The sequence below is a fragment of the Scyliorhinus canicula genome, chromosome 24 (assembly GCF_902713615.1).
Source record: "Scyliorhinus canicula chromosome 24, sScyCan1.1, whole genome shotgun sequence".
Classification (NCBI taxonomy): Eukaryota; Metazoa; Chordata; class Chondrichthyes; order Carcharhiniformes; family Scyliorhinidae; genus Scyliorhinus; species Scyliorhinus canicula.
In genome coordinates this window covers 859,482-876,195 of record NC_052169.1, presented here as the reverse complement: position 1 = coordinate 876,195, position 16,714 = coordinate 859,482, and the positions used below count along the sequence as shown (strand labels likewise).

Genomic DNA, 16,714 nt, shown 5'->3' with positions numbered 1-16,714 from the left:
AATACCCCATAACAACCATAACACCCCCCAAACCGTATCAACACATGCATCAGATCCCCCCCACCCCCCCAACCCCAACAAGAGAACTTAACAATAAGTTAAAATTAAATAAACAAAATAAAATAAAATAAACAATTACAGTCATCGTCTCTCCCCCCCCCCCCCCCCCCCCCCCCCCCCCCCCCCCCCCCCCCCCTCTCCCCATCGGAGGTTCCGACCGGTACAGTTCCTCGTAGAAGTCCGTAAAGACCCCATTTACTTCTGTCCCCTTCTGCACTACATTTCCACCCCCATCCTTCACTCCACCAATTTCCCTAGCCGCATCTCGCCTACGGAGCTGATGCGCCAACATCCTGCTCGCCTTCTCCCCATACTCATATACCGCGCCCTGCGCCCTCCTCCACTGTGTCTCCGCCTTTCTGGTGGTCAACAAGTCAAATTTGGCCTGCAAACTGCGCCGTTCCCCCAGCAACCCCTCCTCCGGTGCCTCCGCGTATCTCCTGTCCACATCCAGGAGCTCCCCCACCAGTCTCTCCCTCTCCTTCCTCTCCCTCCTTTCCCTATGGGCCCGGATGGAGATCAGCTCCCCCCGGATCACTGCTTTCAGAGCCTCCCAGACCATCCCCACCCGGACCTCCCCCGTATCATTAGTATCCAGATACCCCTCAATACTTCTCCGAACCCTCCTACACACCTCCTCATCAGCCAGCATCCCCACATCCAGGTGCCAGAGCGGGCGCTGGTCCCGCGCCTCCCCCATCTCCAGATCAACCCAGTGCGGAGCATGGTCTGAAATCGCTATAGCCGAGTACTCGGCATCCTGCACCTTCGGGATCAATCCCCTGCTCAGGACGAAAAAGTATATTTGGGAATAAACCCTATGGACATGGGAGAAAAAGGAATACTCCCGCGCTCTCGGCCTCCCAAACCTCCAGGGATCCACCCCTCCCATCTGGTCCATGTATCCCCTCAGCACTTTGGCCGCCGCCGGTCTCCTACCCGTCCTTGAACTGGACCGGTCCAGTGGGGGATCCAGCACTGTGTTAAAGTCTCCCCCCATGATCAGGCCCCCTGCCTCCAGGTCCGGGATGCGGCCCAACAAGCGCCTCATGAAGCCAGCATCATCCCAATTCGGGGCATATACATTAACCAGCACCACTTTCTCTCCCTGCAGCCTACCCTTCACCATAATATATCTGCCCTCCTTGTCCGACACCACCTCAGCCGCCTCGAACGCCACCCTCTTCCCCACTAGAATCGCCACCCTCCGGTTCTTCGCATCCAATCCTGAGTGAAAAACCTGCCCCACCCACCCCTTCCTCAGACGAACCTGGTCCGACACCTTCAAGTGGGTCTCCTGGAGCATTGCCACGTCCGCCTTCAACCCCCTCAGATGAGAAAATACACTGGTTCTCTTAACCGGCCCATTCAGCCCCCTCACGTTCCAGGTAATCAGCCGGATCAGAGGGCAACCCGCCCCCCTCCCCCGCCGGCTAGCCATAGCTTCTAATTTACGTTAGTTAACCCACCTATTTTACAATGAGGATTGGTGTTGAAGTTTGTTCGCTAGCTTGCCTGTGAAGAGCCTTGGGATGTTTTACTTTGTTAAAGGCTCTACATAAATGCAGGTCGTTGCAGTTTCACAAGGGACTCACTCACAGGTCCATTATTTCCACTTGTTCTGTGCAGGATAATCAGTGAGTCGGTGCGAGATCAGCTCATGGTCACAGTACAGAAAACCTTCAACTACAGTCGACAACAGGCACAGCAACTGTTTGTCAGCATCATGGAGTGTATGAAGAAGAAAGCTTTAGTGAGTCTCGTCATGGAAACTATTGTCATCAAGAGTTTCCACCTCATTTATTCATCACAGGCTGAATTTAATATTTAGTTTACATTCGTTTTAATTTGATGATAAAAGAGTTTGACTGTTGAACATTGTGTGTAAACACTGGGTTGTGAAGTGTGCGTGTAAACACTGGGCTGTGCAGTGTGCGTGTAAACGCTGGGCTGTGGAGTGTGCGTGTAAACGCAGAGCTGTGCAGTGTGCGTGTAAACACTGGGCTGTGGAGTGTGCGTGTAAACATTGGGCTGTGGAGTGAGCGTGTAAACATTGGGCTGTGGAGTGTGCGTGTAAACACTGGGCTGTGGAGTGTGCGTGTAAACGCAGAGCTGTGCAGTGTGCGTGTAAACGCTGGGCTGTGCAGTGTGCGTGTAAATGCAGAGCTGTGCAGTGTGCGTGTAAACACTGGGCTGTGGAGTGCGTGTAAACATTGGGCTGTGGAGTGTGCGTGTAAACACTGGGCTGTGGAGTGTGCGTGTAAACGCAGAGCTGTGCAGTGTGCGTGTAAACGCTGGGCTGTGCAGTGTGCGTGTAAACGCAGAGCTGTGGAGTGTGCGTGTAAACACTGGGTTGTGGAGTGTGCATGTAAACACTGGGTTGTGAAGTGTGCGTGTAAACGCTGGGCTGTGCAGTGTGTGTGTAAACACTGGGCTGTGGAGTGTGCGTGTAAACACTGGGCTGTGGAGTGTGTGTGTAAACACTGGGCTGTGCAGTGTGCGTGTAAATGCAGAGCTGTGGAGTGTGCGTGTAAACACTGGGTTGTGAAGTGTGCGTGTAAACGCTGGGCTGTGCAGTGTGTGTGTAAACACTGGGCTGTGGAGTGTGCGTGTAAACACTGGGCTGTGGAGTGTGTGTGTAAACGCAGAGCTGTGCAGTGTGCGCGTAAACGCAGAGCTGTGCAGTGTGCGTGTAAACGCTGGGCTGTGCAGTGCGTGTAAACGCTGGGCTGTGGAGTGTGCGTGTAAACGCAGAGCTGTGCAGTGTGCGTGTAAACATTGGGTTGTGAAGTGTGCGTGTAAACACTGGGCTGTGGAGTGTGCGTGTAAACACTGGGCTGTGGAGTGTGTGTGTAAACGCAGAGCTGTGCAGTGTGCGTGTAAACGCAGAGCTGTGCAGTGTGCGTGTAAACGCTGGGCTGTGCAGTGCGTGTAAACGCTGGGCTGTGGAGTGTGCGTGTAAACGCAGAGCTGTGGAGTGTGCGTTTAAGGGTGGCACAGTAGCACAGCGGTTAGCACTGTTGCTTTACAGCTCTAGGGTCCCAGGTTCGATTTCCGGCTTGGATCACTGTGCAGAGTCTGCATGTTCTCCCCGTGTCTGCGTGTGTTTCTGCCGGGCGCTCCGGTTTCCTCCCACAAGTCCCGAAAGATGTGCTGTTAGGTGAAAATGAAGTTAAGGATTATCATTATTAAATGCTGGGCTGCGGAACATTGTGCAAATGCTGGGCTGTGGAGTGTGTGTGTGGAAACAATGGGTTGACCATGCATAAGAATGAACAGGGTTATGGGGATAAGGCAGGAGAATGACACAAGGAGAATTGCTTATTTGGAGTGACAGTGCAGACAAAATGGGCTGAATGGCCTTCTTCTGCAATGTGATAATTCTGTGATTCTGTGCTTTCATTAATATTGGTGCTGTTCACTATTCTGCCATAAATTGTTGTGCTTTTACTGCTGAAAAACTTCTGTACGATTCTTGGCTACAAGTTGATCTTTGACTTCAGCATGGCAATTCTATAATCAAACTCACTGCAGTTATTCAGAAAGTTAGTATGAGCTGTGAGGCCCTCTGTGGTCAAACAGCCGGCTGTTACTGTCTAGGCAGATGGCTGACTTTAGGGAGGCTGGTGCCTGTGGAAGATTGTCTATTGGCTTTGTATCCTTACGGGTAGATGAAAATATACTCCCCGATCCTGCTATTGGTGATCAATTAATGGCCCATTAGGTTTATGTGAACTCATTAACGCGTCCCTCCAGTTGTGATGACGATGGTCAGGCCTTGGGCTTGTTTTCTCTCCCATAGATCACAGTTTTTCGAATGGGTTCAGAAGGTCAGCAAGACATTGATCTTGCCATCTTAACGGCACTGCTGAAAGGTAAGCTGTCTCGTGCTTTTCTGCACCTATGTTTCTATTCTTCAATCCTCCCATTGAATCCCTCAATGCACTAAAATATCTGTCATCAGAATCTCCCAAGTGAAATGCTTATTACAGGGAAGTAACTCCCCAAAAGGGCTGCCTCAGCTCTCTTCCACCTCCTCCCTGTGCTTTGTGAAGTTATTTCTAGTTTCCTCTTGATTTATTCCCTCCGAAATTAGATACCCTCTCTCAAGAACTTGGGTTTGGTGTGCTGGGAGCATTTGGCGAGTGTGGGTGCATGGCAAACATTTACCGTGGCTTAGAAAGTTGGATTAGTTAAACAGCAGTTGGTACGATCGCCATAGAGACCATTAACCTTTTTTTAAAAAATGTGAACTTCCGGTTAATTACTGAAAGAATGACTTGACAAGATTTCATGTTTTAAGACTTGCACTGTAATAACAAATTTGAAGCACTGTGGCTAAACACTGCTTTTGTAGAGTTTACACTTTGAACTATAGAACCAAACTCTCCCTTTTACTTTTAAAACAACCAAAAATAGAAACACTTCACAGGTATATTATACACTGTCCTTTAAGTAGACATTAATTATTTCTAAACATCGTCCCAAGTGATTATTAGTTTCTGAGGGTTTACTTGCATTCTTTTCCTTTCCACTCTTGGTAATTTTTAACCTCAGAACTGTCCTTGACAATGAAAGCTTCCCCTCCTTTTGGCTAAAGCTGGGTGAATCCTCCAGTCTAATTTAAAGCCTCAAGAATTTGTTCTTTTCCATTCAGTGTGAGCGCCTATCTGTGTTCCTGTAGGATGAACGTTTCAAAGTCTAACTGCTGTTTTTCCCAGATCCTGGCAGATTAGCAGTGTCTGTGAGTTTCAGGGATATCTTAGAAACTCTCCCTTCTATAATATTGAATGGCAGAACAGGCTCGAAGGGCAGAATGGCCTACTCCTGCTCCTAGTTTCCCAAAGCCTATCTCTCTGGCAACATTAATTACATGGGTCTTGTATCCAGGTAGAAATGTTGATTAGCTATCATTTAGAGCCCAACTCTCTTTTATTTTGGAACTAAATGGACGGTTTTCAGCATCAACTGTTTATAACGTGACATTCTCCACACCTTCCTGAGACTTTGAAGACTAGCAGTCTAACTACTATAAGCACAGATGTTGCTGCCATTGTCTCCACATGCACCTTTCCCCCAGCAATCTGGGTTTCCCATTAATCTTTAAGAGCTACTTCACCCAGACCTGTTGTTAGGCAAACTTCAGAACAGATCACATGACCTCCTAAATTTAAAGACACAGTCCCAAAACATCATAATCTCATAAACCTCATAATTGTCTTACATTTTGGATAGACTTGTGATTTCTGAACTGTTGTCAGATTCCCCCCCTCGCCGTCCCCGCAATCTGCAGCTTCCTGTATAATTTATGCCATTACTTTTTCCTTTTCCAGGTACAAATGCCTCGGCCCCAGACCAGTTGAGCTTGGCAATGGCCTGGAACAGGGTGGATATTGCCCGCAATCAGATCTTTGTCTTTGGAAACCACTGGCCGGTAAAACTGCGAGAAAATCCTTTGGCCTTTTGAGATGTTGCAGATTTGGAGCTTTAGTGACATTTACAGACAACAGTGACATCGCATTCACAAATCTACCTGATAAAAGGGGTGGCGCGGTGACACAGTGGTTAGCACTGTTGCTTCACAGCTCCAGGGACCCGGGTTCAATTCTTTAAAAAAATTTTTTAGAGTACCCAATTGATTTTTTTCCAATTAAGGGGCAATTTAGCGTGGCCAATCCACCTACCATGCACATAGCGTCATAGAGTTATAGATGTTTACAGCATGGAAACAGGCCCTTCGGCCCAGTTTATCCATGCCGCCCAGTTTCTATCATTAAGCTAGTCCCACTTGCCCAAATTTGGCCCATATCCCTCTATACCCAATATGCCGATCTTTTGGGTTGTGAGGGCGAAACCCACACAAACACGGGGAGAATGTGCAAACTCCACATGGACAGTGACCCAGATCGGGATCGAACCTGGGACCTCGCTGCCGTGAGTAAGCTGTGCTAACCACTACGCCACCGTGATGCCCTGCTCGTGTTCAGTTCAATTCTGGCATTCAGTGTCTGTCTGGAGTCTGCACGTTCTCCCCGTGTCTGCATGGGTTTCCTCCGGGTGCTCCGGTTTCCTCCCACAGTCCAAAGATGTGCAGGTTGGGCGAATTGGCCATGGTAAATTGTCCATAGTGTCCCCCCAAAAAAGTTAGGTGGGATTACTGGGTTACGGGGATAGGGTGGAGGTGTGGGCTTATGTTTCCAAGGGCTGGTGCAGACTCAATAGGCCATATGGCTTCCTTCTACATTGTAAATTCTATGATCTATGATTGAGTAGAATAGAAGGAATTTAGCCACAGCCTCGCTATCACCAGGTTCTATCTTAGGTTGGGTGTGATTTCCCATGGGGGGGGGTTGATGGAGGGGTGTGATTTCCCATGAAGGGGGGTTGATGGAGGGGAGTGATTTCCCATGGGGGGGGTTGATGGAGGGGAGTGATTTCCCATGGGGGGGGTTGATGGAGGGGTGTGATTTCCCATGAAGGGGGGTTGATGGAGGGGTGCGATTTCCCATGGGGGGGGTTGATGGAGGGGTGTGATTTCCCATGGGGGGGGTTGATGGAGGGGTGTGATTTCCCATGGGGGGGTTGATGGATGGGTGTGATTTCCCATGAAGGGGGGTTGATGGAGGGGTGTGATTTCCCATGAAGGGGGGTTGATGGAGGGGTGCGATTTCCCATGGGGGGGGGTTGATGGAGGGGTGTGATTTCCCATGGGGGGGGGTTGATGGAGGGGTGTGATTTCCCATGGGGGGGGGGGGTTGATGGAGGGGTGTGATTTCCCATGAAGGGGGGTTGATGGAGGGGAGTGATTTCCCATGGGGGGGGTTGATGGAGGGGAGTGATTTCCCATGGGGGGGGTTGATGGAGGGGTGTGATTTCCCATGAAGGGGGGTTGATGGAGGGGTGCGATTTCCCATGGGGGGGGTTGATGGAGGGGTGTGATTTCCCATGGGGGGGGTTGATGGAGGGGTGTGATTTCCCATGGGGGGGTTGATGGATGGGTGTGATTTCCCATGAAGGGGGGTTGATGGAGGGGTGTGATTTCCCATGAAGGGGGGTTGATGGAGGGGTGCGATTTCCCATGGGGGGGGGTTGATGGAGGGGTGTGATTTCCCATGGGGGGGGGTTGATGGAGGGGTGTGATTTCCCATGGGGGGGGGGGGGTTGATGGAGGGGTGTGATTTCCCATGAAGGGGGGTTGATGGAGGGGAGTGATTTCCCATGAAGGGGGGTTGATGGAGGGGAGTGATTTCCCATGGGGGGGGGGGTTGATGGAGTGGAGTGATTTCCCATGGGGGGGGTTGATGGAGGGGTGTGATTTCCCATGGGGGGGGTTGATGGAGGGGTGCGATTTCCCATGAAGGGGGGTTGATGGAGGGGTGTGATTTCCCATGAAGGGGGGTTGATGGAGGGGTGTGATTTCCCATGGGGGGGGTTGATGGAGGGGTGTGATTTCCCATGAAGGGGGGTTGATGGAGGGGTGTGATTTCCCATGGGGGGGGTTGATGGAGGGGTGCGATTTCCCATGGGGGGGGTTGATGGAGGGGTGTGATTTCCCATGAAGGGGGGTTGATGGAGGGGAGTGATTTCCCATGGGGGGGGGGGGGTGTTCCTGGAGTAGGACTTGGGCACACAACCTTCTGATTGTACAATGGGAGTGTTACCCACTGAGGCACAGGTGACATCCTGAAATTAGAATTGTCCAAACACCTGAGTGAAGTGTTCGTTCAGGAGCTTTGCCATGTAAATTACCTCCATTAATCCCTCCAGTGTCAATGTCACTGCCTGCTTCTGTATTGCAGCCAATGGGCAGCAGCTCTGAATGTACTACTCAGGGATCGAAAAAATCTGTAAAACAGCGGATGACGAAATCAAAGGGAAAAGGGAAAAGGAGAGGGAAGGATGAAGTGAAAGAAGAAACTGACCCTCGGAAGCTGGAGCTGCTGAACTGGGTGAGAATCCTGGCATTGTGTCTTTGCTGCCTTATTGCTGACTCTGTGATGGTTTTACCGGTGAATTAACGGGATTGTGCTGCTGCTGCAGGTGAACTCACTGGAACAAGCCATGATAGATGCACTGGTTCTGGACAGGGTCGACTTTGTGAAGCTGTTGATTGAGAATGGAGTAAACATTCACAACTTCTTAACCATCCCTCGGTTGGAGGAACTATACAACACGGTGAGTCTTTGCACCGCACATCTATTACCGTCCCAGACCAGACCCCAATAGCGGCAAGGATAATGGATCGAAACCCCACTATTTTAGTGTATTTGTAAGATTGTGGAAAGAATGATTCACTCCAGAAATGATTGCATGAAAAAATAGGGCTTTGGTATTTCTAAAAGAAAACTTTTTATTATGAATACAATATTAATCTTTTAACTTCACACCCAATAAAAAAACTTACAATTACCCCTTACCACTGCTACTCAATTTCTTACTAAACAACAAGAAATTAAACAATGTTGTCGAGGAGAATACTCAGGTTCAGTCGACCAGGTTAGATGGAATTGAGGTTCACAAGGAGGAGGTGTTAGCAATTTCGGAAAATGTAAAAATAGATAAGTCCCCTGGGCCAGATGGGATTTATCCTAGGATTCTCTGGGAAGCCAGGGAGGAGATTGCAGAGCCTTTGTCCTTGATCTTTATGTTGTCTTTGTCGACAGGAATAGTGCCGGAAGACTGGAGGATAGCAAATGTTGTCCCCTTGTTCAAGAAGGGGAGTAGAGACAACCCTGGTAATTATAGACCTGTGAGCCTTACTTCGGTTGTGGGTAAAATGTTGGAAAAGGTTATAAGAAATAGGGTTTATAATCATCTTGAAAAGAACAAGTTGATTAGCGATAGTCAACACGGTTTTGTGAAGGGTAGGTCATGCCTCACAAACCTTATTGAGTTTTTTGAGAAGGTGACCAAACAGGTGGATGAGGGTAAAGTGGTTGATGTGGTGTATATGGATTTCAGTAAGGCGTTTGATAAGGTTCCCCACGGTAGGCTATTGCAGAAAATAAGGAAGTATGGGATTGAAGGCGATTTAGCGGTTTGGATCAGTAATTGGCTAGCTGAAAGAAGACAGAGGGTGGTGGTTGATGGCAAATGTTCATCCTGGAGTTCAGTTACTAGTGGTGTACCACAAGGATCTGCTTTGGGGCCACTGCTGTTTGTCATTTTTATAAATGACCTGGAAGAGGGTGTAGAAGGATGGGTTAGTAAATTTGCAGATGACACGAAGGTCGGTGGAGTTGTGGATAGTGCTGAAGGATGTTATAGGATACAGAGGGACATAGATAAGCTGCAGAGCTGGGCTGAGAGGTGGCAGATGGAGTTTAATGCGGAAAAGTGTGAGGTGGTTCACTTTGGAAGGAGTAACAGGAATGCAGAGTACTGGGCTAATGGCAAGATTCTTGGTAGTGTAGATGAACAGAGAGATCTCGGCATCCAGGTACATAAATCCCTGAAAGTTGCCACCCAGGTTAATAGGGCTGTTAAGAAGGCATATGGTGTGCTAGCCTTTATCAGTAGGGGGATTGAGTTTCGGAGCCACAAGGTCCCGCTGCAGCTGTACATAACTCTGGTGCGGCCGCTCCTGGAGTACTGCGTGCAGTTCTGGTCACCACATTATAGGAAGGATGTGGAAGCTTTGGAAAGGGTTCAGAGGAGATTTACTAGGATGTTGCCTGGTATGGAGGGACGGTCTTACGAAGAAAGGCTCAGGGACTTGAGGTTGATTTCGTTAGAGAGGAGAAGGCTGAGAGGTGACTTAATAGAGACATATAAGATAGTCAGAGGGTTAGATAGGGTGGACAGTGAGAGTCTCTTTCCTCGGATGGTGATGACCAACACGAGGGGACATAGCTTTAAATTGAGGGGTGGTAGATATAGGACAGATGTCAGAGGCAGTTTCTTTACTCAGAGAGTAGTAGGGGTGTGGAACGCCCTGCCTGCAACAGTAGTAGACTCGCCAACTTTAAGGGCATTTAAGTGGTCACTGGATAGACATACGGATGAAAATGGAATAGTGTAGGTCAGATAGGCTTCAGATGGTTTCACAGGTCGGCGCAACATTGAGGGCCGAAGGGCCCGTACTGCGTTGTAATGTTCTATGTTTTATGTTCTATACAGCTCTCAATCTTGCTTAAAAGTAAGCAGGGCATCGACTAATACTTGCTTTACAAAACTATATTCTGGCTCTGGTTAGAACCCTTTCAGACTCTGGCTGAATGTCTTCAAATAGTCGCTTCAACTGGGTTGTTTCAGCCTCTTCCTTGTCTTCAGATGAGACTGCTCTGCTTTAAAATATTATTACTCTTCTTTTTAATTATTCCATAGAAAACTGCCTTCCCGTGTGGTCTAAAAAGAAGGGTTGCCAAATCAGAGATCAGACTTCATTTTCAAAAGCCTTTCTCCAAAAACACATCTCTCTCCACAGCTTTCGCCAAAACTCTGCATTCTTTGGCTCTGCCCAGCAATTACATCATCTCCCCAAGCTAAAAAGCACATGAACTCTCCAGGGACTTCCCCAGGCAAACCACTGCGTATTAGCCCAGACTGAAAAACACATTCCTTCAGCAATTTTACCTGCTGGCTGCTAAACCCACCAAGGTCCTGAAGATCAGAATTATCTTTTTAAAAATGCAAGATCATTGCAGTCAAACACATTCTAACCCCAGACTTTTAACCCTCAAATTTACCAATACGCTCATAATCCAATTTTCTTAAAGTCTTCCAAACGTCACATCACAGAGATTGTGATTTTCAACAACAGGTTGGCAGGGGCCAGAATGCTGGAGTAAAACTTGAGGTAAAGTCAGTATCGCAATAAACCACACTTTCCTTATTTCTCCCTCTCTCTCTCGCTCTCTCATTCTCGCCTGAGCTCAAAGCCCTGCTTGAAGAGCTCACTGACAGTGAGAAAGACACCGAGAGACTGAAGCAGAAAAGAACACTTGCCTAAACTGAGGCAGGAAATGAGACTCCGAACATCAATTCACTCATAATGGCTGACAACTCGCAGCAGGACGTTTGGTTATTCTAATGATCTTTTGAATTGTTGAAATGTTAAATGATTTGGACCAAAAGATTTTTAATTTATTCTCCTGTGGTCAGGGGAGAGGGGGGTTATTGCCCAACCCAATGTGTGGCAGACCCGGAAAATCCCTGCATCCAACCCCAATCTCCGCCTGTCTCCAATTAGATTTGGGCTCTTTGATTTGGGAAAAGAAATCCGAGCAGGTGCCAATCCTGATCACAGCCCAGCGGCACCTGCAGCAAGGGAGTTTCTGCATTCACTTACATGTCTTGGTGTATGTTTGTTTTAGCAAGTGTTTTGATGAGTGTGTGTTTTGGTGTGTGTGTGTTTTGGTGTGTGTGTGTTTTGGTGTGTGTGTGTTTTGGTGTGTGTGTGTTGGTGTGTGTGTTTTGGTGCGTGTGTGTGTGTGTTTTTGTGTGTGTGTGTGTGTGTTTTTGTGTGTGTGTGTGTGTGTTTTGGTGTGTGTGTGTGTGTGTTTTGGTGTGTGTGTTTTGGTGTGTGTGCGTTGGTGTGTGTGTTTGTGTGTTTTGTGGGTGTGTGTTTTTGTGGGTGTGTGTGTGTTTTGGTGTGTTGGTGTGTGTGTGTTGGTGTGTGTGTGTGTGTTGGTGTGTGTGTGTGTGTGTGTTTTGGGGTGTGTGTTTTGGTGTGTGTGTTTTGGTGTGTGTGTTTTGGGTGTGTGTTTTGGTGTGTGTGTGTGTGTTTTGGTGTGTGTGTGTTTTGTGTGTGTGTGTGTGTTTTGGTGTGTGTGTGTTTTGGTGTGTGTGTGTGTGTTTTGGTGTGTGTGTTTTGGTGTGTGTGTGTTTGGTGTGTGTGTGTTTTGGGTGTGTGTGTGTGTTTGTGGTGTGGTGTGTGTTTGGTGTGTGTTTGGTGTGTGTGTTTGGTGTGTGTGTTTGTGTGTTGTTGGTGTGTGTGTGTGTTTGTGGTGTGTGTGTGTTTGTGGTGTGTGTGGTGTGTGTGTGTGTTTGGTGTGTGTGTGTGTTTGTGGTGTGTGTGTGTTTGTGGTGTGTGTGTGTGTGTTTGGTGTGTGTGTGTTTGTGGTGTGTGTGTTTTAGTGTGTGTGTGTGTTTTGGTGTGTGTGTGTGTTGGTGTGTGTGTGTGTTTTGGTGTGTGTGTGTGTTTGGTGTGTGTGTGTGTGTTTTGTGTGTGTGTGTGTGTTTTGGTGTGTGTGTGTGTTTGGTGTGTGTTTTTGTGTGTGTGTGGTTTTGGTGTGTGTGTGTGTTTGGTGTGTGTGTGTGTGTGGGTTTTGGTGTGTGTGTGTGGTTTGGTGTGTGTGTGTGTGTGTGTGTGTTTTGGTGTGTGTGTGTGTGTGTTTTGGTGTGTGTGTGTGTGTTTGGTGTGTGTGTGTTTTGGTGTGTGTGTGTGTGTTTTGGTGTGTGTGTGTGTTTTGGTGTGTGTGTGTGTGTATGTGTGTGTTTTGGTGTGCGGTTTGGGTCAGCTGGTAGAAGTTAATGTCGGGAGGTCTAGTGTCTGTGGACAGAGGCAGGTGGGGGACATTGAAACCGAGTGAGTAATGACTTTGATTTTGTTCCAGAGGCTGGGCCCGCCCAACACGTTGCACTATCTGGTCAGAGATGTGAAAAAGGTAAGAGCAGCTGTAAGGAATGTGGTACTGTTCGGAATAACGTTCTCTCAGGATAGAGGGAAGTTGTGTGGGAAAGGAATTTCATTTCCCAACATCATTTGCAGAGACCTCTGTATTGTGATTGGTGGAGTGACGAGGTGAAAGGTGAGTGTCTGGCTACGAGGGTTGCCAGCGTGATTACGTGTCGCCACGGAGGATTATTTACCCGGCTGTACGCCCCCTCCAGCACATTAACCCCGTGACGCACAGTCTCCTGACACCAATCAGAAAGCAAAATCTCTCATCACCCAATTGGATGATCCTTGATTCTGAGCCAAAAGGCCACTTTTCACCCATTTTTATATCTGGTAAGAAAGGAAAAAAAAATATATATATTTTAATGTCAAATTATTTTTATCCTGGATTGTGCAGAGCTTTGCCCAGGCCAATACTGGAGGGTTTACAACCCACCTGATGAATCAGTGCCTGTGTTTGACCTTGTGTTCTGATAGCTCTTTAAGATGCCTGCTGGGAATTTAGTTTTGTTTGTCTGACAGACTCAGTAAGATTGTAAACATAAGGTGGCATGGTGGCGCAGTGGTTAGCACTGCTGCATCATGGCGCCGATGACTCTGGCTCGATCCCGGCCCTGGGTCACTGGCCATGTGGAGTTTGCACATTCTCCCCGTGTCTGCCCAAAGATGTGCAAGGCAGGTGCATTGGCCACGCTAAATTGACCCTTAATTGGAAAATAATAATTGGGTACTCTAAATTTATTTTAAAGAAAGGTTGTTAATGTGACTCCAGCTAATTCACATTCCTGCTGTGCTGAATTCAAATTTGACTGCCTTCCTGCGTGAGGAAAACTCTTCAAACATCCAAAACGTTTCATTTGAGGGCTGGATATTTTTGTAATTCTGACTAAATGTGTGTCAGAAATGCATAAATGTGTGTAAGAAATACAGACAGCACATCCCATGAAGTCTGTCCATTTTGGACACCTCAACAGGTGAATAATACAGTAAAATGTTTATTGTCTGATATGCACAGGGTGGGTGGTGCTGGATAATAAAAATGCCGTTTAAGGGAGTGCCCAATACCTGCAGTATGAATGGATGCTCAGGGTAGGAAACGGTATTCTACTAACATCTAATCCTTCACAGTGTATTAAAACAAAAAGTATAAAATAAAACGGTATACAAGTATGGCATCCGGATAACTTTGCAATTGCTTCTGATTAGTAAAGTAACGGTTTATATTCCGGAAACATCAGGGACGGGATTCCCTGTTCCCCGACGTCGATTTTGTAATCAGCGATGGGGCGGAGAATCCCTGTTTACGATGGAATGGGGGGGCGGCGCCTATTTTTGGATGCTCCTGCCCCTCCGAAACGGCGTCATCAAGGAACACGCTGCACGCCGTTGGGACGGCCTCAGGATGTAACCTGAAGGCCCTCCACGATGCTCCGCCTCTCATGGGGCGGGTTTGGTGAGCGCTGGGGACTGTTGGGGGGTGGCCCGGGAGGGGCGGGGGGGGGGGGGGGGGGGGGGAGGGGCCGGGGGGGGGGAGGGGCCGGGGGGGGGGGGGGGGGGGGGGAGGGGCCGGGGGGGAGGTCCAGGGGCGCTATCTGGTAGGTTGGGTCCATATGCGGCCGGCGCCATTTTATACATCAAGATTGTTGCAGGTCATCGCAGGGTGCGCCTGCGTGGCCACGGACCCTGCAATTCCCCAGCTGTTTATATCAGGAAGACCGTGCATTTTACATGGTGCAGCTGCTAGCCCCTCACCGGTCGGAGGAGCAGTGCTGGAGTCTCGCCGATTTTTTCCCACGAAAAATGCCACGGATCCTCCGGACACAGCTCCAAAATCGGAGAATCCAGCCCCAGAAATTTCAGTTGGTAGAGAAATCTGGTTTATAAAGTGCCAGGTAGAAGAAAATTTACTGCGGTGATGACGAGCGTTACTGTAGGTGGGGCAGGGGGAGAGTGGGACTGAAGCTGAGGCCCATCAGGACTGAGTCTGACGCCCACAGAATGGGAGGTTCAATCCTGGGTGAATCCAGCCTCTGGTTAGACAGTGAACAATGAACCGAGACTCGTAGTGCCTTCGCCCCTCTCTCTTTGAGTTTGTAACTGGAAGCTGTCCTGTTGGTTTAGGGCTGTGCTTTTGGGGGTAACCCATGTTGACCCATTTCTGTTGTCTGTGTTCCAGGGGAACTTGCCCCCTGATTACCACATCAGTTTGATCGACATTGGGCTGGTCATGGAGTACCTGATGGGAGGAGCCTATCGCTGCACTTACACAAGGAAAACATTCCGCACACTCTACAATAACTTATTTGGGCCAAAGCGGGTAAGTCTGACCTTTGAGTAAGCCGATCACTTCATATAGAATTGGAATTAAAACTGTTCCAAGCTTCTTTACAAAAAATCTCGTGCTTCACCTTTTGGCCAAGGGCAAGAGCCAATCGGAAGGACGTGATCCTGGTGAGCTGCCCTCTCCACTCCCTATCCCCCAATCTGGACTTGCTGGAGTGCGCCCTCTGTAAATGGTTCAGTGGGTCCAGCATATTGCCACACTCTGACTTGTTAAAGAGATGGTAACTGGGACCCATCCTCCCGCTGTGTTCAGTTAGCCAATGGGGTGTGTGTGTCTCTAGTAAGTCCAGCATTCTTTGCCCTACCCTGATGGTGTTCCACCTGCCGGAGGTTTGACTTAACTAGGTAGCTGGTCACCACAGAGGGCAATCCAACTTCCCAGGTGTGCACTAGGTGTTACATAAAGGACGGGAAATCCGGCCCTTCCTGTGGCGGGATCTGCAGTTCCCGCTGACGTGGACCCCCTTTCCGCAAGTACCCAGTGCTGGTGTGGGAAAACCATTCAAATTCCATCGACTTTGACGGGACCAAAGGATTTCACCAGCAGCCAATGACAAGCCTTCTCAGCAGCGGGAAAAATACTCCCAACAGGAGGGCTGGAAAATCTGGCCTTAGACTCCGACTGGGAAAGGAAGGTCGTTTCTTCTCGAAAGGACATTAGAAAACCAGTTGGATTTCTATGACAATCCAAAAGCTTCCTTGCCACTTTTGCTGAGACAATTCTATTCCCAGGATTTTACAGACAGAATTCAAATTCCAAACTCTAGTGTCAGGAGCTGACTGGGCGGAGTTGAAGGTGCTGGGACTCTCTCTCCATCTCTGGCTGCAGAGCTGGCGAGAGCTTTGTCTTCCTGGCCTCTACCTTTGGGAAGGGCCTGTTGGTATTCACTGACAATCAGGTATTTATGTTGCCACCAGCAGTCTTCGCCGGATCGCCCAGAGCCACCCCCCCCCCCCCCCCCACACCCACTCTGAGATCTGATGGCCAATCAGAGGCCAGCACTCCTCATTGCTGTGGTACCTGTCAGCAACCCACTGACCAGAGGCCCCGGACCAGCGGGGGAGCTGGGTCACAGCTGAGTGAGGGAAGAATAGGGATCATGGGGCGAGTTTATTAGCTAGGGGAGAATAGGGGAACTGGTGGAAAGGACATGGGGTGGTGCTCAGTGGCTCCCCCCCCGCATTGAACCTGCCCCACCCATCAGCAAACACGACAGGGTTGAATACCGAGCAGTGGCAAGATGCCTTTAAGCAAGGCAGAGGTAGGCAGATGGCAAGTCCCCAGTTTCCACATTCCTTGCCTCGGAGGAGGGCAATACGTCCTGCCACAATCTCTGCATTGGTAATCATTGGTAATCGAGTAACAATCACTACACCCCCATACCCCTCCATACAATCCCTACAGAAGGAAGCCATTTGGCCCATCAAGTCTGCACCGACCTATGAAACAGGGCCCTACCTAGGTCCCATTCCCGTAGCCCACCTAACCTGCACATCTCTGGTCACTAAGGGGCAATCTATCATGGCCAATACACCCAACCTGCACATCTCTGGATTGTGGGAGGAAACCGGAGCACCCGGAGGAAACCCACGCGGACACGGGGAGAACGTGCAGACTCCGCACACTAACCTAAGGCTGGAAATTAACCCGGGTCCCTGGCACTGTGAGGCAGTCGTGCTAACCACTGT

General features: G+C 49.0%; 1 protein-coding gene across 3 annotated transcripts in view; it reads left to right on the top strand.

Annotated features, from left to right (window-relative positions):
* trpm1a (transient receptor potential cation channel, subfamily M, member 1a) overlaps nt 1-16,714 on the top strand; it is an 82,320-nt gene that overhangs the window by 28,499 nt on the left and 37,107 nt on the right. For all 3 annotated transcript variants that reach the window (XM_038784122.1, XM_038784123.1, XM_038784125.1), the window contains exons 8-14: nt 1,690-1,813; nt 3,863-3,935; nt 5,394-5,494; nt 7,860-8,009; nt 8,101-8,235; nt 12,618-12,668; nt 14,859-14,999. In XM_038784122.1, the coding sequence (XP_038640050.1) occupies nt 1,690-1,813; nt 3,863-3,935; nt 5,394-5,494; nt 7,860-8,009; nt 8,101-8,235; nt 12,618-12,668; nt 14,859-14,999 (775 nt within the window). The remainder of the gene's footprint in view (nt 1-1,689; nt 1,814-3,862; nt 3,936-5,393; nt 5,495-7,859; nt 8,010-8,100; nt 8,236-12,617; nt 12,669-14,858; nt 15,000-16,714) is intronic.